This window comes from Mauremys reevesii, linkage group 18 (assembly GCF_016161935.1).
Source record: "Mauremys reevesii isolate NIE-2019 linkage group 18, ASM1616193v1, whole genome shotgun sequence".
NCBI lineage: Eukaryota > Metazoa > Chordata > Testudines > Geoemydidae > Mauremys > Mauremys reevesii.
The window spans coordinates 28945280-28968341 of record NC_052640.1 but is presented as its reverse complement, the minus strand read 5'-3'; the positions used below and the strand labels follow the sequence as shown (position 1 = coordinate 28968341).

Genomic DNA, 23062 nt, shown 5'->3' with positions numbered 1-23062 from the left:
GGGCGGGGGCTGTGGGTCAGGACTGAGGGGCACCGGCAGAGCTGTGTGTGGGGAGCCCAGGACTGGAAGAGCGGGGGCAGGGGGGGTCTCTGGGTCAGGACTGAGGGGCACCGGCAGAGCTGTGTGGGTATAAATTCGCTGACCTGTCTCATTCCTGCTACCGAAATGGAGAGTTGCTACTGACCCCGGAGCCAAAACAGCGCTGGGCCGACCTGTGCAGGTGGGATTGGTGCAGCTCCGGGGATGTCAGTGGAGCTCTGCCCATTTACACGGTGGTATCTGGCCCTGTGTGTCTGCCCGTTGGGCGGTGCAGCTGCCCCAGCCCTGCCTCCTAGGAGGGCTCTCCAGCCCCCTTGTGCTGGTTGGACATGGACAGTTACCGGCTCCATGTCCGGAGGCTACTGGCTTCCTCCCGGCTTGCGCTTCCGTCCCCAGTACCCATCAGTCTCCACTGCTAAAGGGGGTGCAGCTGCTGTGCTAACAGGGCCCCATAGGGTGTCCTGGGCAGCCCTCGATGATGGGCTGAGTCCACCTGCCCTGTGTGCAGTGACCATTAGAAACCCTCCCCCAGCACCATGTGTTTCCCAAACCCAGCCATGGGATGAGTTCTGCCACCCTGCTGCCTCCTGCTCCTTGGCATCTCTGCACGGGGGCCTGTTCGGGCAGCATGCCAGAGACACACTGTCACCAGGTTCTGCTCCCCTCCACCCTGGCCCACGGTGCCACTGCTGAGTTAGCACCTAGCTCCAGGGACGCTTGAGTCTGGGGCGAAGCCTCTGCCAGGCTGAGATGCTGGATGAGCTGCACTGTCGGGCAGGGCAGGTCTGGGCAGATCTCCCTGCCCAGCCATGTGTGCCCTGGAGATACTGACGCTGAGAAGCCTGTTGGCGTTCAGTGAGCGGGAACAGTCTGGGCTGGCAGGGCAGGGGAGAAGCTGGCACTGCGTGTGGAGACCTCGTTCCCTGCCTAGCAGACAGGCTGTCTGCAGTGTCACCAACTCTCAGTTTTCATGATACGTGTGTTTTCCTTAAAGCCCCAGCTCCCGGAGTCAGGTGATGATGTGAAAATTTCATCTTTCATTTAAAGACGTCAGTTTCTTGCCTTTCTAATGACAGAGAAAAAACTGAAAATGTCCGTAAAAGGCACATAAACAGACATGCCCCTTCAAGCACACAATGACTGTTGTAAATCAATCTCATAATTTGGGGGGCTGCTAGTGGAGACTCTCCCTTAGTTGTTACCTGTCTCGGGAGCTGACACACACAAGTGAACAGTTCTGAGTCCGTACAGCAGAGGGCAGCGCTGCACAGTCCTAGTTCAGTTGGCTATGGCCTAAGTGTTCAAAAGAGACCATTGGTTTTTGGAGCCCAGCATGTGCCACCCCACACAGGCATGAGTTCCAGGAAGTGCTGAGCCTGCACTCAGTGAAACTCCACCCCCCTTTGAGGTGTCTCTGGTTGAGCCCCCAATTGCTGCTTCCTCTTGAGAACTTAAGCCTGCATTTGAATGATTTCCTCTGACGTTGCCACATGCTGCATGTGACCCTTTTCTGGCTTCTGTGCCTCCGGTCTTGGGAAAGAGGCAGCTGGAATGTCCCAGGTCATAGCTGGGCGACTGGAGCCGTATCCGTACTGACAGTCGTGGCTAGGGCCGTCGAGAGCAGGTTCCGGCCCTGGTGAAAATAAAATGTCAGGCCCCCCAGCAAGGATGGACTGGCTAAACAGGGCCAACGAAGCGGGGAAGCCGGGCCCCAGTCCCACTTCCGGACCACCAGGCCCTGGGAATTTGTACCAGCTTCCCCCTGCTTCTCGTCGGCCCTGGTCGTGGCTGTCACAGGCAGTGAACTCAGGAGCTTCTGCACCAAACACAAGCATCTAACACGGGAGCTCGGGGGCACTTCTGCAGGTGGGAGTTAGCAGCAGGCTGGCATGTGCCCTCAGTGGCCAATAGAGGGCGACATGCCCACGTGCACAAAGTCTGGTCACTGCAGAGCATCAGGCTGCTCTCAGCAGTGGCAGGAGTGAGCTGCGTGAGCTGCGGCAGGAAGGTCCCCAGAGACACTTGCCCCAGAGCAGCACGGAGGGAAAGTGACCCACTTGCTGCTGCGCTTTTGTGTTCCAGGACCAGGCAGCGTGACCGACATGGAGCTGGAAGGGGGCCGAGCCACCCTGGAGGAGGAGGAGGAGGATGGCACCAAATCCGGTAAGGGCGTGGCCGGCGGGTGGGGATTTACATCTTCCTTGTGCCAGCACAGAGCTCCCGCACACCCGGTAGTGCCCAGCCAGGGGTGCTGCCCTGCTCAATGGCCAGTCAATGGTGGGGGGTGACGCCCGGGGCATGGACGTTTCCAGCTCCAGTTAACTCTGTTTCCTAAGCGAATTCAGAGGATGGTGGAAGGTGCCAGGGGAGCAGCCCCAGAGCCTGAAACCCTCAGCCCAGCTCAGACACGGCCGAGCGAGCTCCCCTCCCAGAGCACCCAGCCGAGAGCAGAGCACAGCGGGCACGTGGCCACGTGCCACAGCCGAGGGTGCACAAAGAAAGGGGTGGGGTTTGGGATTCATTTGATTGTATTACAGTTGACATCACAACCACAGCTCGCCTGTCAGTGCACACACACGTGAACACACATGCACAGAGCTCACACGTGCACGTGGACACGCGCACACGCACACAGAGCTCATCTCCAAGTGCACACAAACACAGGGCTAAAATTATACACGTGCAAACACCTGTCTGGCAGCCCCCACCCCCGAGTCTCCCCGAGGGATTTCACATCAGGTCACGGCATTTCGTTGGTGACTCCTTATAACATGCCACCCACTGCTGCGTCTCTTTGGCTGCTGTAGCGGGGCAGAGGAGCTGACGGTCTCCGTATCAGCCCGTGAGCAGAGGCAGCGAGACGGCATCTCAGAGCTGGAGCCGCACGGCATGTTGCATGGCCCGCTGGGAGGGAGGGGTGTGTACACACCCACACCCACACTCACAGTCTGGGGGGCTAGCGGGAGAGCAGTGTGACTCCAGCCCATTGGCTCAGCACAGCCTCCTGTGCGTTTCATCTGACGGCGTGTGTCTGCCCTTTAATCCATCAGCCCGCACGCTGCTCTGGGAAGGGGGGAAATGCTCTTGTCATCTCCTATGTAGTGAGAGAACTGGGAGTAGAACCCAGGAGTCCTGCTGCTTTTTTCGTGCCTTATCACCACAGACCTGCGCATTTCTACTCCCCATGGGTTTGGTGTGATCCCATCAAATCGCAGTGTGTGAGCCACCCCTGCTGCCTGTGCAGCAGAAGGCAACACCCTTCCCAGCAACTTACGGCTGAGCCGATGCAGAGAGAGAGGGAAGCCGAGGGCACTGAGAAAGGGATGTGCTGGAAGGGAAGGTCTGGCAGTGTCTGCATACAGTCGGAAATGTTCAAATCCCAAGCTAGCAGGAGTCCTATAAATAAGTAAAGAAAACTCCGTCTGCTCGGGAAGACCAATCAGGGAGCCTACAGGATTTCCTGCTCCATGTGCTGGCCTAACGTGGCTTGTATGAAAACCTTGTAATGCTAATGCGGAGCTGCAGGCTGCCTGCTAGAGACATCACATACTCACATCTCACTGAAAAGCCTTTAGCCTCTTAGATTTACTTTCCAGTTGTAAAGAGTCCTGTGGCACCTTATAGACTAACAGACATTTTGGAGCATGAGCTTTCGTGGGTGAATACCCACTTCGTCGGGTTTCCAGTTGTGTGTCTCCTAGCCTGATTCTGCAGGCGCATGCGCACACACGCACAGACACACACGCACAGACATGTGCAGAACATGCAGATACATGCCGATCTCTGGTTCGCTCTGCTCTGGTTATTAGGAAAACCTGCCCCAGGAGCTGGAAATGTGGAAGCACCTAGACAGAGGCAGCCCTAAGAGCTCCCCTGCTCGGGGGGGTGGAGGCCATGGCGTGAGCTTCTCCCTGCAGGACAGGTGGGGATTAAAGCCGCGGGGCTGCAAGGCTTGTCTCTGTCTGGCCTGCTGGGTATGTGGGTACTGACCAGAAGCTGCCACCCCTGCAGATCTGGAGACAGCGGAGCCGCCGTCCTGTCCTGAGACTGCAGGTGCCCGGGCAAAGGACCAATGCGATTCCCTACTGGACTCCATCGACGCTCAGCTCAGCCAGCTGCTGGTGCGTGGGAGGGGCTGGGGGAAGCCCTGAGGAAGGGGCCACTGCTGTGGGTCAGAGGAGGCGTCTGAAATGTGGCAGGTCTGGAGGATTGGTCTCAGGATTCAGCTTATGCACCAACCACCCAGGCAGCTGGCTGGTGTGGGCTGGTGCCTTCCAGTGGACCTGGCCACCTGGCTGGCATGGGGTGGGGCCTGCCTGGGGACCTGGCCACCCAGCTGGTGTGGTGCCTGTGAGGGGACCTGGCCACCTGGCTGGCATGGGGTGGGGCCTGCCTGGGACTCGGCTGCCCAGCTAGTGTGTGTGGTGCCTGCCTGGGTCACGGCCACCTGGCTGGTGTGAGGTGGTGCCTGCCAGGGGACCTGATGGCCAGCGCCTCTGTCTGGACAGACATCTCCCATCATCAGCCCCAGGTGCAGTCTCTGTTGTGTGGTGGATCTGTGCCGAATGGTTTTGTTTTACGCTGTTCTGGACGCTGCGTAAGCAGGCGAGGGACACATGTAGCCTGCAGCTGCTCCATTATCTGTTTCTTTCCCTTCTGCTGTGGCAGGGCCCTGGTGCAGGAGTCGCAGGTGGTCGCATGAATGGAGACACCTCCTTGGAATGCTCCCCCAAGGCCTCCTGGACAGCAGGTGAGTGAGCAATGGGCTAAAGCCCCCCCCCCCCCAAGCGGGGAGAGGGGCCATGAGGCCAGAAAGCAGCAGAGAACTTGGGGCAAGAGATGTAAAAGCGGGATGGGAGTGAAGGCCAAAGGGTCAGACTCAGGGCACTGGACAGGGTGAGCGAATGATGGGACGAGCTTGTTCCTGGTGTGTTTTGTGGAGGGGCAAACCCCCCAGCGAGGGGGAGCTGGCTAGAGAGCAGCTGTTGATGGGGAAGCCCAGAGGCTCTGTTCAGAGACAGCTCAGAAATACAGGTGCTTCCCGAAACCCCTCCCTCTTGGAGCTGCAGAGCTGGGCTGTGCCCATCTCAGGACGGGCTTTCTGGTAAGATTCCTGCTTTGTTTCAGGCCCTAATGTCGCCCAAACAGCCTGTCGCACTGTATCTTGCTACTTCCAGTCCCCTCTGGAGTCAGGCAGGTCCGGGGTTTGCTGCAAAGTGAAAAGGAATTGGCGTGGGGAAGGTTTTCCAGTCTCAGCAAGGGGTCAGGCTTTTGCTCTGAGCTCTGGGGTCATTTCACCAGAGGCAGTTCTGCCTTCTCCACCAGCCAGGCCCCGTGTGCGGAGTCGCAATCCTCCCGCAAGACGTGTGGACTCTGCCATCCTCTGATACACAGAGTGGGAGTTTTGCTGCAAGCCTCTGATAAACAAAGCAACTGAGGTTTCTAGTGAATTAAATCTGAAATCGAATGAAGCTCTCAGGAGTGCAGCCCCCCTGCAGTTTAATACGTTTTCTAATTCAGTTTGTTTCAAACTGCCCCCTAATCTTGAATTCTGAGCACGCTGCAAGATTTTGAACTGAAAACACATAACTGCATCATCAACTTTGTTGGGGGAGGGAGGTTCTGGCAGCGAAGGAGGGGGCGTGGGGTCAGGGAAGGTATCGGTGTGGGAGCCGGTTGGGGATGTTGTGGTTATTGCTCAGACAGCTGGTTTTGCTAAAACAATCAGCAGTGAACTAGTTAATGAAGTGATCATTTAAATCCACAGGAGGAACTAGGGCAGTTCACACCTCCTGGTGCTCTTGTGTCAGGCTCTCTGCAGACTCAGGCAGGCTCAGTTGCACCTGTCACACTTGGTTCATGTTTGGAAGGTTTTCTTGGCAATCAGAACTGATTTTTTAAATGAAAGCTTCACTGCTGGAGTCCAGTTCTGCAGCAAGGCGGGGCCCTGCCAAACAGCTGTGGTCTTGTATGGGAAATAAAGTCTCAATAATATTGGGCCAAATAATTCTCTGATCTGCGTCTTGATAGGTCTCATTTGCGCCCTGCCTGATGTCACAGTCCTCTGCTTGTGACATCACAGCAATCGCCAGAGCAGCCAGTCTCTGCTCAGCCCCACTCCAGGAGGGCAGCTGGGTGTGTCTGCAGGGGAGGGGTCGCTGGGCTAGGCTGGCAGGGGTGCTGGGCTACTCGGAGAAGGAGGAGCAAGGACTTGTGTTGTCGTTCACACTCTGCAGGACTGTGTTGCTGCCGTCACTCAGTTTTCCCCTTGACACGCAGCTCAAGGGCTCGGCTAAGGGGCACGAGTCCCATGCAGAGCCCGGTGAACTGGTGTGACTGCATTGAAGCCAACAGACGTTCGAATTTGGCCCATTGCCAGCCTGCTGCTTGGCAGGGATGCCGCTTGGCCCCTTCAGCCCTGTGTTGTTTCAGGAGGTGAGGGGAGGGAAGTGGCAGCTGGGAAGAGAGGCGGGCGGGGGCGCTGGAGCAGTGTGTTGGGGTGGAGTGCGTGTGAGTGGGACAGACAGAGCCAGGGTGAGGAGCTGGTGGGGGAGCAGAGAGGGATGGTCGCTGAGCAGGGGTCACTGCTGGCGGTGGGGTGGCCATGTAACACGTGTCACAGTGGAACTAAGGGGTTAACTGAGGGCGGGTCTTTGAAGTGAATAACCAATCGCAGGAGCAGCTTGTGGAGAAAGGTGCAACAGAATTGGTTGGAATACAAGCTTCAGAGGAATAAAACTCCTGCTTTGCTATTCCTAGGCCGTGATTGGCCAAAACACACCTTCGTGACATGCTGACTGGACGGGAGGCTCGGGGTGCAATGGGTCCTGTGCAGGCTACGAAATCTGAGCAGTTACAGGGGCCCAGTGGCAAAGCCCTGGGCCTTGATCTGCCCCCCCTAGCGAGCCCTTCCCTATGGGGACAGACCCTGTTGGGGGGAGGAGCTTGTGTTACCAGATAGTGACCCCTAGAGGTGACCGAGTGATGTTGACGGTCCCTGGAGGGAGTCTCCACCATTCCAAGGAGGTCTCCAAGATGGCGGCCATGCTGCTGGGATGCATGCGGTGGTGGCAGGGGGGATTTGGGCTGACATGCTGGCACTCAAAACTGGAGACAACCAAAGCCAGAAGCTGCTTTCCCACACGCTGGCCTATGGTGCCCGTCTTTCCAAGCCCCCTCTTTAATACCCGTCCCACGTGTGCAAGAAACACTCCACAAAGGAGCAGGGATACCATGGGTGGCCAACAGCAAGTGGTTCCACTTGGACAGTGTAGTCTGGCTCCCAGACACTGCGGTGATGGGCTCTCGTGAGTGGGCGACCGCAACGCTTCTAGAAAGGAACAAGAAAAAGCGGGGGAGGAGGACTGTATGGTTTGCCACCCACCAGAACAGAATCTACACCAAATAAGCTTTAAAATAGCAAATAAGAGCAAATGAATATCCAGATAGGATCAGAGCAAAGGTCCATCTTGACCAGCATTCTGTCTCTGCGGGTGCCCAGCACCAGATGCTTCAGAGGAAAGTGTGAGAATCCTGCAGTGAGCAGGTGCAGTCCCTTGCAGAGAGAAGGCAGGTGATGGAGGCAGCATGACCCAATGGGTAGGACGTGGCAGGAGACTCCGGAGACCTGAGTTCTGTTCCTGCCTCTGGCTTCCTGTGTGTCGCCGAGCAATCTGCTGCTTCTCTGCCCCTCGGCGTCCCCCAGTGGGGCTCGTTGGCAGTAATGCTGGTTTGGGGAGGGACTCACAGCTCTTTGTTTACTTCCCTCCCCTGTGCAGAGATGGAAGGATGCTGTGCAAACCAGGACGGCACCTCCTGGGGCGAAGCCGGCCCCTCTCGGAAGGAGGAGTACGGCTGGAGGCTGATGCATCTCCTTGGCTCCGAGCAAGCCCCGGAGACCCTGGGGGACCAGAGTGACTCGAATTCCATCTGCACGGAGGACTTTGCTGCCAGGTTTCGGGAAGGCATGGTCGACCCCCTGGTGAATTCCGATGAGGAAGGGGATATGCCAGCTGGGGGTTTCCCAGCCGGAGACCCTGCTGAGGAAGGGCGCGTCACGGGAATCAAAGCCAGGCCCGCTGGTCTCTGCCCCGCCGCGGAGGCGTGTGGGGCTGCTGCAGGGGGCTTCGTGCTCAGTACAGCAAGGAGGCAGCGGTTTGAGGAGGGGCTAGAAGGGGACTCAGCCCTGGCTTTGTCCAGCAGCGTGGAAGGGCCCCAGTCCCTGAGCTCTAGGACCAGGAGAGAGAGCCTGGAGTCTCTGGGGGGCAGGATATCCAGGCTGAGCCGGAGCAACACCATGGACACCCCAAGCAGCACAGACACGGGAAAAGCCAGCGCCACGGGAAGCCGGGCTCCCGGACTAGCTCTGCCTGAGCGGGTGGAGACCTCGGAGGAAAGCGTTCCTTGGCCCCTGGAGGGCTCTTCCAGATGGGGCCAGAACTCCTGGGAAGACTCCCTACCCTTCAGCAGCCCATTGCTCGTGGAGGAGCTGGGTCCCAGCCAGCCCCTCAGAGCTCTGGGTGCTGGTGCCGGCACGAGAGCCTGGGCCAGAGAGTCCCAGCCTGTGAGGACAGCTCCGAGTCCGTCCGGGAGGAGACAAACTGCATACGGGCACGTCTGGTCCCACAGTCCCTCTCACTCCGCTCCCACAGCAGCCTATGGCAGCCCTTCCCGGCTAATAGCATCCCCCTGCCCCGACCAAGGGCTGCCCCTGGAGAAGCTGGGAGATCAGGGCTCAGCTTTGCAAGGGTTTGGTGCCACAACACAGCTGGCTAGTAGCCCTGAAAGCGCCCAGCCACCCCGAGCTGTGGTTAGCGATGGCTGCGTGGTGACACAGGGCGGGGTTGGTCCAGGAGATCCTGAGAGGGAGGCCCCAGAGCTGCTGCAACAGGGGTCGGTGATACCCCGGGGACTGTCTGGAAGGGGCGTCACTCATGCTGCGGCTAGCGGAGGCGGGGAGGGAATCTGGTGGAGCTGGGAGCTGCAGCCTGGGCCAGCGGAGAAGGGAGCTCGCGGCCTGACACAGTGTAAGTCTGGAGCACGGGGCTGAAAGCGCCATGGAGTCGGCTGGCTCCAGAACTAGGACTGGCTTGTCCCTCTGCCCCTGTCACCAGGGAACTGAGTATGTGGGGAGAAAACGCTCATCGCTGAGCTAGGGAGGAGGGTGTCAGCGTGTCTGGGAAGCTCGGGATCAGCACCTGGGGGAGCAGTGACAGTACAGGGGGTGGGAACGACGCTGTGACAGCACAGTGGGGGCTGCGTTGGCCATTGCGGTGAGATGATGGAGGCTCTTGTGGACTCTTCCTGGCTCGTTAGGGCTCTGACAAACTCCCCGGGGAGTGTCACATTCCCAGTGATCACTGGCATCCTTGCAAGCTCAGCAACGCCCCTGGGGACCTGGCTAGTCTGTCAGGGGGGATGGGCAGGTCCTGGTCACGGCGCCACCCCTTGGGGCACTAGCAGGGAAAGGTGCTTGGGGCTACCCTCCCTGGGGCAGGGATACCCGCGTGCGTTTCTGCCATGCTGCGAATGAAACAGACACAGCCAGCTGTTCCTATCCCCCGCCTTCCCCCAGTGCCCCCAGTGCCCGGAGCAGCGCTGGCCGGTTGGCTGTCCCTGCTTTGGCAGCAGGGGGAGCGGGTGGGAAGAGAAGGCCGTGGCAACACAGGGCTGGGGTTGCCGGCGTGACAGCAGGGACGGGACGGCAGAGTGGGAGCGGAGCAGGGGAGAGGTGTAAGGCAGGGAGGACCCTGGGGCTGGGTTCGTGCGGCTCTGTGTGCTGTGACACAGCCCTGCCTGGAGCACCTGCCGTTGCCAGAGGACACTGCTGTGTCTGGCCAGCTCTTCGCCTGGTGCAAAGGGAAAGGCACGTCCTGGTCCCGTCCCTGTCCCCACCGAGGGGGGCGTTGGCAGGAGACTGGCCTGTGCTCAGGGCAGTGCAGGGAAAGTGACTGTGACTGGCCCCTGCACTGCAGGGCAAGGGGGACCCCCTGCTCCTCTCCGAGGGAGCTTGGTGGTGTAACGCTCGGGCAGGGCCTGAAGCTCTGAGCAGGGCCAACCCAGCAGCAGGAGTGGTTGGGGGCTGGGCAGGGCCCCATGGATTCCAGGAGCGGGGAGGAAGGGTCAGTTCCCTGGGGCAGGAAGCTGAAGGATTCTGGGGTGGGTAGGCAGCTGGAAAGGGGTGACAGATGGGGCCCCACAATGTGCTGGTCCAAGCACCCTGTCTCTGGAAGAGGGAGCTGGGGCACCGTGAAGGGAAGGACTGCGGCTGCTAGAGCCACCCCTGCTTTCCTGTTTAACCCCCCCCCCTCCCCGATTCCCATCCCTGCTCAGTGCTGAGGGGAGAGTTCTTCTGGCCCCCGCTTTGCCTGGACATTCAGCCTGGTGCCTCATAGGATCATAGAATCTCAGGGTTGGAAGGAACCTCAGGAGGTATCTAGTCCAAGCCCCTGCTCAAAGCAGGGCCAATCCCAACTAAATCATCCCAGCCAGGGCTTTGTCAAGCCTGACCTTAAAAACCTCTAAAGATGGAGATTCCACCACCTCCCTAGGTAACCCATTCCAGTGCTTCACCACCCTCCTAGTGAAATAGTGTTTCCTAATATCCAACCTAAACCTCCCTCACTGCAACTTGAGACCATTGCTCCTTGTTCTGTCATCTGCCACTACTGAGCACGGTCTAGATCCATCCTCTTTGGAACCCCCTTTCAGGTAGTTGAAAGCAGCTATCAAATCCCCCCTCATTCTTCTCTTCTGCAGACTAAACAATCCCAGTTCCCTCAGCCTCTCCTCATACGTCATGTGCTCCAGCCCCCTAATGATTTTTGTTGCCCTCTGCTGGACTCTTTCCAATTTTTCCACATCCTTCTTGTAGTGTGGGGCCCAAAACTGGACACAGTACTCCAGATGAGGCCTCACCAATGCTGAATAGAGGGCAATGATCATGTCCCTCGATCTGCTGGCAATGCTCCTACTTATACAGCCCAAAATGCCGTTAGCCTTCTTGGCAACAAGGTTCACACTGTTGACTCATATCCAGCTTCTCGTCCACTGTAACCCCTAGGTCCTTTTCTGCAGAACTGCTGCCTAGCCACTCGGTCCCTAGTCTGTAGCAGTGCATGGGATTCTTCCGTCCTAAATGCAGGACTCTGCACTTGTCCTTGTTGAACCTCATCAAGTTTCTTTTGGCCCAATCCTCTAATTTGTGTAGGTCCCTCTGTATCCTATCCCTACCCTCCAGCATATCTACCACTCCTCCCAGTTTATTGTCATCTGCAAACTTGCTGAGGGTGCAGTCCACACCATCCTCCAGATCGTTAATGAAGATATTGAACAAAACCGACCCCAGGACCGACCTTTGGGGCACTCCACTTGACACCAACTGCCAACTAGACATGGAGCCATTGATCAGTATCCATTGAGCCCGACAATCTAGCCAGCTTTCTATCCACCTTATACTCCATTCTTCCAGCCCATACTTCTTTAACTTGCTGGCAAGAATACTGTGGGAGACTGTAACAAAAGCTTTGCTAAAGTCAAGGAATAACATGTCCACTGCTTTCCCCTCATCCACAGAGCCGGTTATCTCATCATAGAAGGCAATCAGGTTGGTCAGGCATGACTTGCTCTTGGTGAATCCATGCTGACTGTTCCTGATCACTTTTCTTCCTCATGCTGAGTGCCTGGTCCCTGGTTGCTGAGGGGCCGGTGGGCCTGTGCTACCAGCAGCTCTGCTCCCCCCCCCCCCACACACACACACCCGCCCAACCCAGGATACAGGAGTGCATGTGCCTTCCAGGAGCCCCTGGCTACTGGCTCCTGTTCTCACCCTCTCTGTAGGTCCTGACCCAGAGGCGGGCGTCTCCGAGAGTCGTGAGAGGCAGAGCAGCCTGAGCCCAGCTCGGGACGAGGTCTATCCGGGGCCCTGCAAGTACAAGCATGTGGCTGGTAAGAGGAGCTGCCGGCTGGCTGCTGCTTCATGGGGAAAGTGCTGGGTCCTGCCCCCAATCCTGGGCCTGCCCATCGATCTGCCTCTCTCCTGGAAAATGGGTGATCCTGTCCCGGCCTCGCCTGCTGGTTCCCCACCCTGGAAGATGCCTGTGCTCCTTGTCACTGCAGGGAACAAATGCAGGATCTGGGAGAGGACAGAGCCTCTGGGTTTGCATCGTGGCTGGGGCTGGGAGAACAGGGGAGTCACCCCTGATCACAGGTTCAGTTTGGTAAGACGAAGGCAGGGAAACCCCCCTCACTCTGGGGTCAGCTGGGTTTGGCATCTCTCCCATCCCCCATTCATCCTCTTTCAGGGGTCCCCGTCACCAGTTTCGACTCCGTCACCATCGACAGTGACCTGGACTCGGTGAGGACGGAGACAGTCCAGCTTCACCTCCGCAAGGCCATCGGCCGCCGGAGAGGTACGGCCCCGGGGTTCAGCCAGACGGCCATTCCCCAGGGGGCTCGTCAGTGCCCACAGTGAATCCCCCTTGTGTCTCCTCCGGACCAGCCTCTCGCTGTCGCAGGGCGATGGAGCTGCTTTGGGGGTGTGGGGATGGACCTGCCCCTTGCAGCTGTGACTGTTTGTGCCTGCTCTGTTCTCTCTGCGGATCGCACCCTGTCCCCCCCGCCCCCAGCAGTCACACCTTGCTGCTGGGATCCCAGCTGCTGCCCCCCCTCCTCCCCTGCTGCGTTAGCCACATGCTGTTAGGGGCGATTGCCTTAGCGGGGTGGCTCAGAGTCCAAGTCCAGGCTGACTCCCTGCTCCCCACAGCTCCTCCTGCTGCCTCCCCACAGGGCTCCACAGCTCCTCCTGCTGGCTCTGGGCTGCACTTGCTTTCCCAGGAGCTACTCTACTATTGCTGTGGAGACTCAATGTTTCTCTTCTCCAAACAGCTCCAGGCCGCAGCACCAAGGGGCCCCGCTGCCCACGGAGAGACTCGTTGGGGTAAGTGCTGATGAGACCAGCTCGGCCCCTGGTGCGATGCTAAGCAGTGATGGTCCTGTGGAGACTGACGCCAGGGCTCCCGCTGCCTGTGGCACTGAAACCTGCCACAGTGCCACGCCAAACCCTGCAGACAGGCACACAGGAACAGCCTAGTGTCCTGGCTCTGACATTGGCCAATGCCAGGTGCTTCTGGCAGTCAGAGGTTCAGGGACATGGGGTTGCATCCCTACCCCTACTGGCTAATAGCCATTGATGGACCTAGCCCCTAGGAACTTATCTAGTTCTTTTTTGAACCCTGTTATAGTCTTGGCCTTCACAACATCCTCTGGCAAGGAGTTCCACAGGTTGACTGTGCGTTGTGTGAAGAAACACTTCCCTTGGTTTGTTTTAAACCTGCTGCCTATTAATTTCTTTGGGTGACTTCTGGTTCTTGTGTTACAAGAAGGAGTAAATAACACTTCCTTATTCACTTTCTCCACACCAGTCATGATTTTATAGATCTCTAGCATATCCTCTCCTAGTCGTCTCTTTTCCAAACTGAACAGTCCCAGTCTTATTAATCTCTCCTCATATGGAAGCTGTTCCACCCCCCTTAATCATTTGTGTTGCCCTTCTCTGAACCTTTTCCTATTCTAATATAACTTTTCTGTGATGGGGTGACCCAAACTCCACACATTCATGGTGAAGGCATCTCATGGATTTATATAGAGGCAATATGAGATTTTCTGTTGTATTCTCTATCCCTCTCCTAATGAGTCCCAATATTCTGTTCGCTTTTTTTTGACTGCTGCTGCACATAGAATGGATGTTTTCAGAGAACTATCCACAGTGACTCCAAGATCTCTCACCTGACTGGTAACAGCTAATTTAGACTCCATCATTTTATATGTATAGTTGGGATTATGTTTTCCAATGTGCATTACAATCAACATTGAATTTCAGCTGCCATTCTGTTGCCCAGTCACTCAGTTTTGTGAGATCCCTTTGTAACTCTTCGCAGTCTGCTTTGGACTTAACTATCTTGAGTAATTTTGTATTGTCTGCAAATTTTGCCACCTCGCTGTTCACCCTTTTTCCACGTCATTTATCCTGCATGTCTCTGCTCATCCTGACCTCCAGCAGTGGCAGTGAGACTGCATTGGAGCAAGATGATGTAGTGATTAGTACAGAGGGTTGGGAAACCAGGATTCTGTCTTAGGCTCCGCTGCACCCTGCATGACACCATGCAAGTCTCTTGCATTTTTGGGTTGTTGTTTTTTTGAAAGCCACAACCTGGTCTGAGCAGGCGACTCAGCTGCTCCAGGCAGCCACCAGCTGAGATGTGAATTCTGAAATGGTCAAGAGCCGCTGACACAAGCCTACATCCAGGTTCCCCAGCTAATGCAGTGTCATTCCACTGGCTCATGCAGAGTGGGTTCCCCCAGCTTTCAGTCCTAGACACCGTCCCCTCCAGTCCTGCATCAGTAGCTCTGGGCCATTTTGACAGTCCCCCCTGCCGGCTGCAGTTCTTCCAGGCGGGACGCTCCCCCTTGCGTTGATCCTTAGTTGAGGCACAGGACACTGGCACCTCCACTTGCCCGTGGAGCACAGAGCCTGCCCACGCCAGGCACTTGGAGGCTGGGCACGAAGAAGGGGTGGCCTATCTGCCCTGCATTAGATGCTGCTGCTCTTGCAGGTGCCTGGGCTCCAGCAGTGCAGTCACTGATGAAGAGGAGGAGGAGGAGGAGGAGTTCCTGTGGTCTCATGGCAGCGCCGACTGGAGGAGCAGCAGCCCTGCGAGGTGGAGCCCAATGCCAAGCAGGGCAGAGTCCAGCTGGGAGGGTACCAGGAAGGAAGCCTGCACGGAGCACCAGGTGCTGTCCTGTGGCAAAGGGCGATTCTCTCAGGGGTGTTGGGATGGTGGCTGCACTGCAAATAGGGCTGCAAGGTGGGGACTGGGGCAGGTAGCAGAGCTGCCTGAAATTGACACGAGTAAGTGCAGAGAATTGTTCCAAGGCAGCTCTTGCATGAGACCCTAGCAGCACATGGAGCTACGCACTATTCTGGAAACCGAGGCAAGTGCAGCGACCCCACCAGCGACGTAGGAAAGTGCAGTGTAGCAATCCTGTCTCCTGTACCATGGCAGTAGCAGTGTTGTCCAGCAGTAAGAGCAGGGTGCTGGCGGTCTGGTGACTGCCTTCTAGTCCCACTCCTGACACTTCCTCCCCACATGGCCTTGGGCGAGTTACTTAACCCCTCTGACCTTTAGTTTACAATGAGGATAACATGCTGCCCACTCTTTGATAACACTGTAGCCTTTGGGGTTATATCAGAGCTAAGTATTATTCCACCCAAAGTAACTGCATGGGAAGAACGCGGTCACGGCTGCAGAATTCAGCGCTCCAGAGATGGGAAATGCTGGTGCTAGAGCTGGTCCGTGTGTGTATCCCACATGGGGGTGTTTGCGTGCCGTGGGCCTGAGTCCGGAAGTTCTAACAAGCCATGTCTGACAGTGGTTCTCCTCGTGGCCCCGGCCCAGGGCACAAGGGGCAGCGCGAGCCGACGTCTCTGCAGTTCCTTCTCACTGCCGCTTGCCCCGAGTCGAAGTGCCTCTGTCCACAGATATCTCCAGCTTTTATTCTTAATACTTGGTCAATCAATTTGTAAATAGTTTGTAGTTTTTATGTTAGCGGAGCTAGAGGTTTTAGGATAGTTAGCGTAGGTAGTTTTCCCCCCAAACCGGAGACTATGCCCAGGGTTCCAGGTTCAAGAATTGTGTCTCCTGCGCTCGCTCCTCCTCTGTGAGTGACGAGCATCAGCGCAGTCTCTGCTGGTTGGGTGAGATACAAATTCTGCAAAGTGCAGCATCTGTCACTCTTTTCCACTGCGAACATGCCAAGCTCATGAGCTTAGATTAAAGAAACACTGTATGAGGCCTCGTTCTGCTCCAGGCCAGGGAGACCCTCCTGTACATTTGCCCCATCGGATGAGCAGAGCCCCTCTGAGCATGAGCTTAGGAACAGAGTCCACAGCTGCTAAGCCCAGGACTCTTCTTCCCAAGCTTCCCATGAGTTTAAGGGGCACTCTCATGACTCTTTCATGGTCAGATCCCCCCAAATCTGTCCATAAAAGAAGGGAGCCCGTCCCGAGCCCGCCCAGGCTGGACAAGCCTTCACATGCAAATCCCAGGGGTCCAGGACTGTGAAATACCCCCAGGCTGGAGGGTAAAGTTCAGAAGAAGAAGGATCTGTCGGTACCTTCGGTGGCTCCGGCTGTGAATCACGAGGACTGAAATCTGCCGGCTCCATCCAGAAGTGTTGGGCCTGCTTCTTCCTCCATGCCGGCCCATCCTCCTAGGACCCTGCCCGGCTACAGCTTCCTGGGGCATGTTGGAACCATTGGCCCTGACCACCGGGTTGTCTGGACACCTACGTTACACCAGAGGATAGTTTCTTCCCTTATCCCCAGTCTCCTCTCCTCACTGACCCAGTCCTTCTGAGAGGCATTGCTATGCCAGAGGACAAACCTGCGTCGGTGTCACTGGAGCCATCCCCTCGCCAGCTGCCAGGCAGGAGCATGTACCCTCTGGTACCATCCCCTCCGCCGCTGGAGGGAGAGCAGTTCTCAGACTCAGAGAAATCGGATGTGCTGGCTGGTCAGTCATCTCCTCACAGAGATCTGAGCCCCATCCTCCCTGATGTGACTTCCTCAGGGACCACTGGTACCCGATGCCGTGGGGTCGCCCCACTTAGTCAGTCCCTCCTTTTGGCCACATTGGGGGCCCTGGAGCCCCTATGGGAGATGCCTTGGATCCGTCCATGAATCCTACCACACCTCTCTTACTCGGCACTCACCAGATCCGACAGAGTACGAGGAGGAGGACAGAGACCCAGATTTGCAGGTACTGACAGGAATCTTGTCCTCCTCTCTGGCTGAAGCCATCACTTCATCCTCACCCTCTCCGCTGGACGACCATAGGCAGTACCAGGAGCTGCTTCGGAGGATAGCCAATGACCTCCAGAGGAGGTCCAGGACTTCCCGCACCAGCTCCTGGCTATTCTGCAGCCTACAGGTCTGAGCAAGGTGGCACATCTGGTTAACGAGGCCATCAGGGAGCCAGCCAGAGTGGTGTGGCATAACCCTGCCTCCCGCACCCCCACGCCTAAAACGCCGAGAGAGACTGTTCTGTCTCTGCCAAAGGGGCAGAATTTCTTTTCTTGCACCCAGCATCCAGATCGCTGGTGCTACAGGCAGCTGTGAAGAGAGCAAAATTGCATCATCCCAAACCCACCCCTGCTGATAAGGCCTTGACGAGGTTGGAGCTGTAGGGAAGAAAGCTCCTTTCCCTGCAATTCTGTATTGCTATCGATCGGGGCTTGTTAGCGAATAGGATTTTACCAATTACTCCAGCCTGGCCAGTTTTAAGGATAAGCTTCCCCCTGATGACAGAGCCCAGGTTCAGCCTCCCTTAGAAGAGGGCACGTGAGTGGCTAAGATTCCCTTCATGCTGTGGTGGACACAGTGGATACTGCGTCGAGAGGCTCAGCCCCCAGCAGTCATGAGGTGTGTGTCTTGGCTTTGCCCTGATAGCAAACGTGTGAACAAAGAACAGTCCCTTGTAACCCCCACCCAGAGGATAAACTTGATGGAGGTAACACTGGGCTCCTTGCCCAAGAGCTTTCCTCCCCACGGACAGGTGGCAGCTAATGAGCAATCTGGCTGTGGTCAGGATGTGCCTTTGTCTTCTAAGCCACGTGACACCATTCGCCAGGCTTCAGCGAGGCTGCCTACAAGCCGGGCTCCTGTCTGTCTGCTCACCAGGCAGGGAGTGCGTCAACACCAGGGTAACTGGTCCTGCCAGGGCCATTGCCTCTCTTACCGGGCAGTCGAACCCGGATTGAGCCAGAGCTGGTGTCCTCTTCATCACTCTCCGCCATCGTAACCGACACATCCCTTAAGGGTTGGGGAGCTCACTTGAACAGCCTCTATGAACAGGGTCCCTGGACCCACATCGATCTACGCAGCTGAGGGCAGCCCGCCCGGCAAGCGGGATCTTCTCCTGCTCATTCGATCTCTTCATGTCCATGTGATGTCAGACAATATCACCACAGTCTTTTACATAAACAGACAGGGCGGAGCAAGGTCTCTCCCCCGTGCCTAGAAGCAGTCAGGCTTTGGAACGCGTGCATCAGAAACTGCATCACTATCCAAGCCATGTACCTTCTGGGTGCCCAAAACTCTTTAGCAGACAACCTGGGCAGACACTTCTCTGCGGTTCACGAGTGGGAGATGCACAGCTCTTCCCTGAGCGAGATATTCACTCGGGGAACATCTCAATGGGATCTCTTCGTATCCCAAATAAACAGGCTTTCCTTGTACTGCTCCACAGGAGCTGTGGGTCACGGCCCCCAGGGCAATGGTCTCCATTTGCCATGGACACACAATCCCAGAGGTGCCTTTCCTCCGTTCCCACAGGGCTTACGAGAGATCCGTCAAGACAAGGCCAGAGACATTCTCCTAGTACCCATCTGGCCCAGGCAGTTTTGGTTTCCGGAGCTCCTGAGGATGTTGGTCCATCCTCCTATCACAATCTGCCCCTTCCCAGATCGCCTTCCTCAGCAAGGGGGCAGAACCAGACACCCAATCAAGACCCCGTCCACCTCATGGCCTGGTGTCTGGGTGGGGATCATGACTAGAACATGCTTGCTCAGCACCCATCCAAGCTATTCTTATTCAAAGTAGGAAAGACTCAACTAGCACCTGCTACTTAGCTAAATGGAGACAATTTTCTACCTGGGCTCAGCATAAGGTGCTACCTCGAAATTCTGCAAGGATCCCAGTTGCTTTAGATCACCTCCTGTTTTGAGGGGCTCAGGTCTTTCCATTGGCTTGCTGCAGGTCCATCTTGCAGCAATCAGTGCCTTCCTTCCGCCAGAAGGTGGATATTCCATCTTTACTCACCCTACAGCAGTGACATCCATGAAAGGCCTAGTTAGGATCTTTCTGCCAATCATCAAACCTACCCCTCAATGGGACCTCAATCTCGGGCTGTCACCACTCATCAGGCCACTGTTTGAATCCTTGGTAACATGCTCCATGGCCCACCTGTCCATGAAAGGTGCATTCTTAGTGGCTATTCCCTCAGCCAGAAGGCTGAGCGAGAGGGGAGCCCTCATGGCAGACCCATCACACTGTTCATCACCAGGAAAATATCTCTCTCCGTCTACAACCTAACGTCCTCCCCAAGGTTATTTCTGAATGCCATGTCAACCACACTATCCACTTGCCTGTTTTCTTCCCGAAACCCCATTCCTCTGCAGAGGAGAGGAAACTTCGTTCCCTTGACTCAGACACACTGTACAGCTCTACCTGCAAAGGACCAAATCTATCAGCAGATCACCTAGGCTATTTCTTCCCATAGCAGAAAGGTTTTGAGGAGAAGCAAAATCCTCTCTGAGAATCTCCTGATGGATCTCTGGGTGCTACCAATTAGCACATATCCATCCAAAGGGCACGCTCCAGGAGAGCACAAACTGCCTCCACAGCATCGCTGCAGAAAGTGCCATTGCTGGACCATGGCAGAGCAGCTACCTGGAGTTCCATTCGCACAGTCACAAAACATTACGTACTGGTTCAGGCTGCCGCTGTGGATGCAGCAGTGGGACCTGTAGTACTTCAAGCATCTTCCTTGCTGGCACCCCGCACCCTCCTCCCATCTGAATAGTGCTTGTCAATCACTCACGCATGGCATACACATAGGGACCAGCACTCGAAGAAGAAAGGGAAGTTACTTGTAATGGGGAGTTCTTCGAGGTGTGTGGTCCTGTCTGTATTCCACTGTCTGCCCTCCGTCCCCTCTGCTTCAAATCCTGCTGGATTCGTGGTACAAAGAGGAACTGGAGAGGCATCAGCCCACACTGCCTCTTATGCCCCAGTCTGGAGCACGAGGAAAACGAGGAAAAGAGGCCAACGGACACTGTTTGTTAGAGTTTCAGGACTCGGGTGTATGGCGCGCATGGTCACCCACGTGGAATACAGACAGGGACCACATGTCTCGAAGAACTCCCCGTTACAGATAAGTAACCTCCGTTTGCCCATGCAGGCTGGATTCTGTCCCCTTGCACATGGTCATGTATGCAAAGGCTGTGCTTTGATACACGTGCACAACAGCAAACACAGGGCTTGGTTGGATGGTAACGTGGGAACTGGACCTGTCTGCTATTTGCATAAGAGAAGCTGTTGAGGTGTCAGCTGCTGGAAGGGGCTCCGGGGAAGAGCTGGGTAGGTCAGCGCTGTGTGTTTGATTCGTTGCACAGGACCTGGGCGCTGAAGAGGAGAGGCTGTTGCAGAGGAAATCCCAGCTACACGAGGCTGACTTGTCCCTGAGTGACATCCTGGGTCAGAAAAAGGTATTTTCCCAGCAGCCCCATCCAGCAGAGAGGCGCCAGGGCAGAGACATTGCACAGTGCTGCAAACCAGCTGCCTGCAGGGATCCATCAGAGCCATTGGGTCACCCCCTTGTTCACATGCACTTCGTGTCCAGAGGTGGTGGCTGCTGCTGGGGCAAGGCAGGGTGTGGCTCGTGAGGGCAGTTACTGATGGGACCAAGGGGCTGGCATGGAGACGGGATCAGCACCCTGCAGCTCCAGCCACGGAGGGAGGAGACAGGAGGCTTGGAGTGTGAGTGGGAGAACTGACTCCCAGGATGGAGCAGCCTGAGTCATGCATGGACCTGCTGTCTTTTGCTGGTCTCCTGCTAAACTCAGCCCTCGACCACATGCTTCTTGGGGCTCCTACAGTGTTTGCACATTGTTTGTCCTGGGACAGCTGACAGCACTGGGAAGGAGGCCTTGGGACACGTGGGATTTGGAGAAAGCACCTGGCCAGGACTTGGCAGGGGCTTGGGTCTAATCTACACTCAAGAGTTTTGCCAGTCTAGTTATACTGGTTATACTGGTACTAGCTATACTGGCAAACCCTCCTACTGGAGATGCAGTGTACTGGAGAAAAAGGGCCTTTGCTGGTACAGCTTATTCCAGTTCAGTGAGAGAAGGGGCAATCCTTTTTGGCTGGTAGAATCGAGCCTACACCGGGGCTTTTGCCAGCACAGCTATGGCATAAAAAACTCCCGTCCTAAGTGATGTAGCCGGGCCGGCAAAACTTTGAAGTGTGAAAACCTGGCCTTACATGGAGTCTGTGGTGCCCACATACCATGGTGATGGGCCCCAGACAGGGCGAGCTCTTTTCCTATATAATCTAGCCAGGCAGGTGGGGACTTCCCTGTGGCAGGGGCAGCCTGGCCTCTTCCTGGGCCTATGTTCTTGCTTCTTAGTGGAGGGGTCTGATGGGCTCCAGCCCCTCCCCACAGCACCCACTTGGGGCCTGCAGGGAGGATCTGTCCTGCTGGCCCTGTCACAGACTCATAGACTTATAGACTTTAAGGTCAGAAGGGACCATTATGATCATCTAGTCTGACCTCCTGCACAACGCAGGCCACAGAATCTCACCCACCCACTTCAATAAAAAACCCCTAACCTGTGTCTGAGTTGCTGAAGTCCTCAGATTGTGGTTTGAAGACCTCAAGCTGCAGAGAATCCTCCAGCAAGTGACCTGTGTCCCATGCTGCAGAGGAAGGTGAAAAACCTCCAGGGCCTCTGCCAATCTGCCCTGGAGGAAAATTCCTTCCCAACCCCAAATATGGCCATCAGCTAAACCCTGAGCATATGGGCAAGACTCACCAGCCAGCACCCAGGAAAGAATTCTCTGTAGTAACTCAGATCCCAACCCATCTAACATCCCATCACAGACCACTGGGCATACTTACCTGCTAATAATCAAAGATCAATTGCCAAATTAATTGCCAAAATTAGGCTCTCCCATCATACCATCCCCTCCATAAACTTATCAAGCTTAGTCTTAAAGCCAGATATGTCTTTTGCCCCCACTACTCCCCTTGGAAGGCTGTTCCAGACTTTCACTCCTCTAATGGTTAGAAACCTTTGTCTAATTTCAAGTCTAAACTTCCTAGTATCCAGTTTATATCCATTTGTTCTTGTGTCCACACTGGTACTAAGCTTAAATAATTTCTCTCCCTCCCTAATATTTATCCCTCTGATATATTTATGAAGAGCAATCATATCCCACCTCAACCTTCTTTTGGTTAGGCTAAACAAGCCAAGCTCTTTACGTCTCCTTTCATAAGACAGGTTTTCCATTCCTCGGATCATCCTAGTAGCCCGTCTCTGAGCCTGTTCCAGTTTGAATTCATCCTTCTTAAACATGGGAGACCAGAACTGCACACAGTATTCCAGATGAGGTCTCACCAGTGCCTTGTATAACAGTACTAACACCTCCTTATCTTTGCTGGAAATACCTCGCCTGATGCATCCTAAAACTGCATTAGCTTTTTTACCATATCACATTGGCGGCTCATAGTCATCCTGTGATCAACCAATACTCCGAGGTCCTTCTCCTCCTCTGTTACTTCCAGCTGATGTGTCCCCAATTTATAACTAAAATTCTTGTTATTACTCCCTAAATGCATGACCTTGCACTTTTCACTATTAAATTTCATCCTATTACTATTACTCCAGTTTACAAGGTCATCCAGATCTTCCTGTATGATATCCCGGTCCTTCTCCGTGTTAGCAATACCTCCCAGCTTTGTGTCATCCGCAAACTTTATTAGCACATTCCCACTCTTTGTGCCAAGGTCAGTAATAAAAAGGTTAAATAAGATTGGTCCCAAAACCGATCCCTGAGGAACTCCACTAGTAACCTCCTTCCAGCCTGACAATTCACCTTTCAGTACAACCCGTTGTAGTCTCCCCTTTAACCAGTTCCTTATCCACCTTTCAATTTTCATATTGATCCCCATCTTTTCCAAGTTAGCTAATAATTCCCCATGTGGAACCAGATCAAATGCCTGTCAGACCAAGGCAGGAAGCTACAGGGTCCTAGGCCCATCGTGGTGACGTTCTTGCTGAAGGACCCCAAGCGTTTGGATCTGTCAGCAGGAGAGTCCTGTCTGAGCGCTGCTGTTGGGTTGCCAGGGGAAGGGAGAGGTCCAATCCATGCTCGCATTACTCATGAGCAACACTCGTGTGT

General features: G+C 55.6%; 1 protein-coding gene across 1 annotated transcript in view; it reads left to right on the top strand.

The window, feature by feature from the left end:
* The window catches only part of LOC120385915 (trichohyalin-like), a 58109-nt gene that overhangs the window by 5194 nt on the left and 29853 nt on the right, over positions 1–23062 (top strand). Inside the window, exons 2-10 of the mRNA XM_039504483.1 lie at positions 2122–2202; positions 4051–4160; positions 4708–4789; positions 7818–9065; positions 11878–11985; positions 12342–12449; positions 12925–12976; positions 14652–14829; positions 20272–20364. Coding sequence (XP_039360417.1) covers positions 2142–2202; positions 4051–4160; positions 4708–4789; positions 7818–9065; positions 11878–11985; positions 12342–12449; positions 12925–12976; positions 14652–14829; positions 20272–20364 — 2040 coding nt within the window. The 5' untranslated portion in view covers positions 2122–2141. The remainder of the gene's footprint in view (positions 1–2121; positions 2203–4050; positions 4161–4707; positions 4790–7817; positions 9066–11877; positions 11986–12341; positions 12450–12924; positions 12977–14651; positions 14830–20271; positions 20365–23062) is intronic.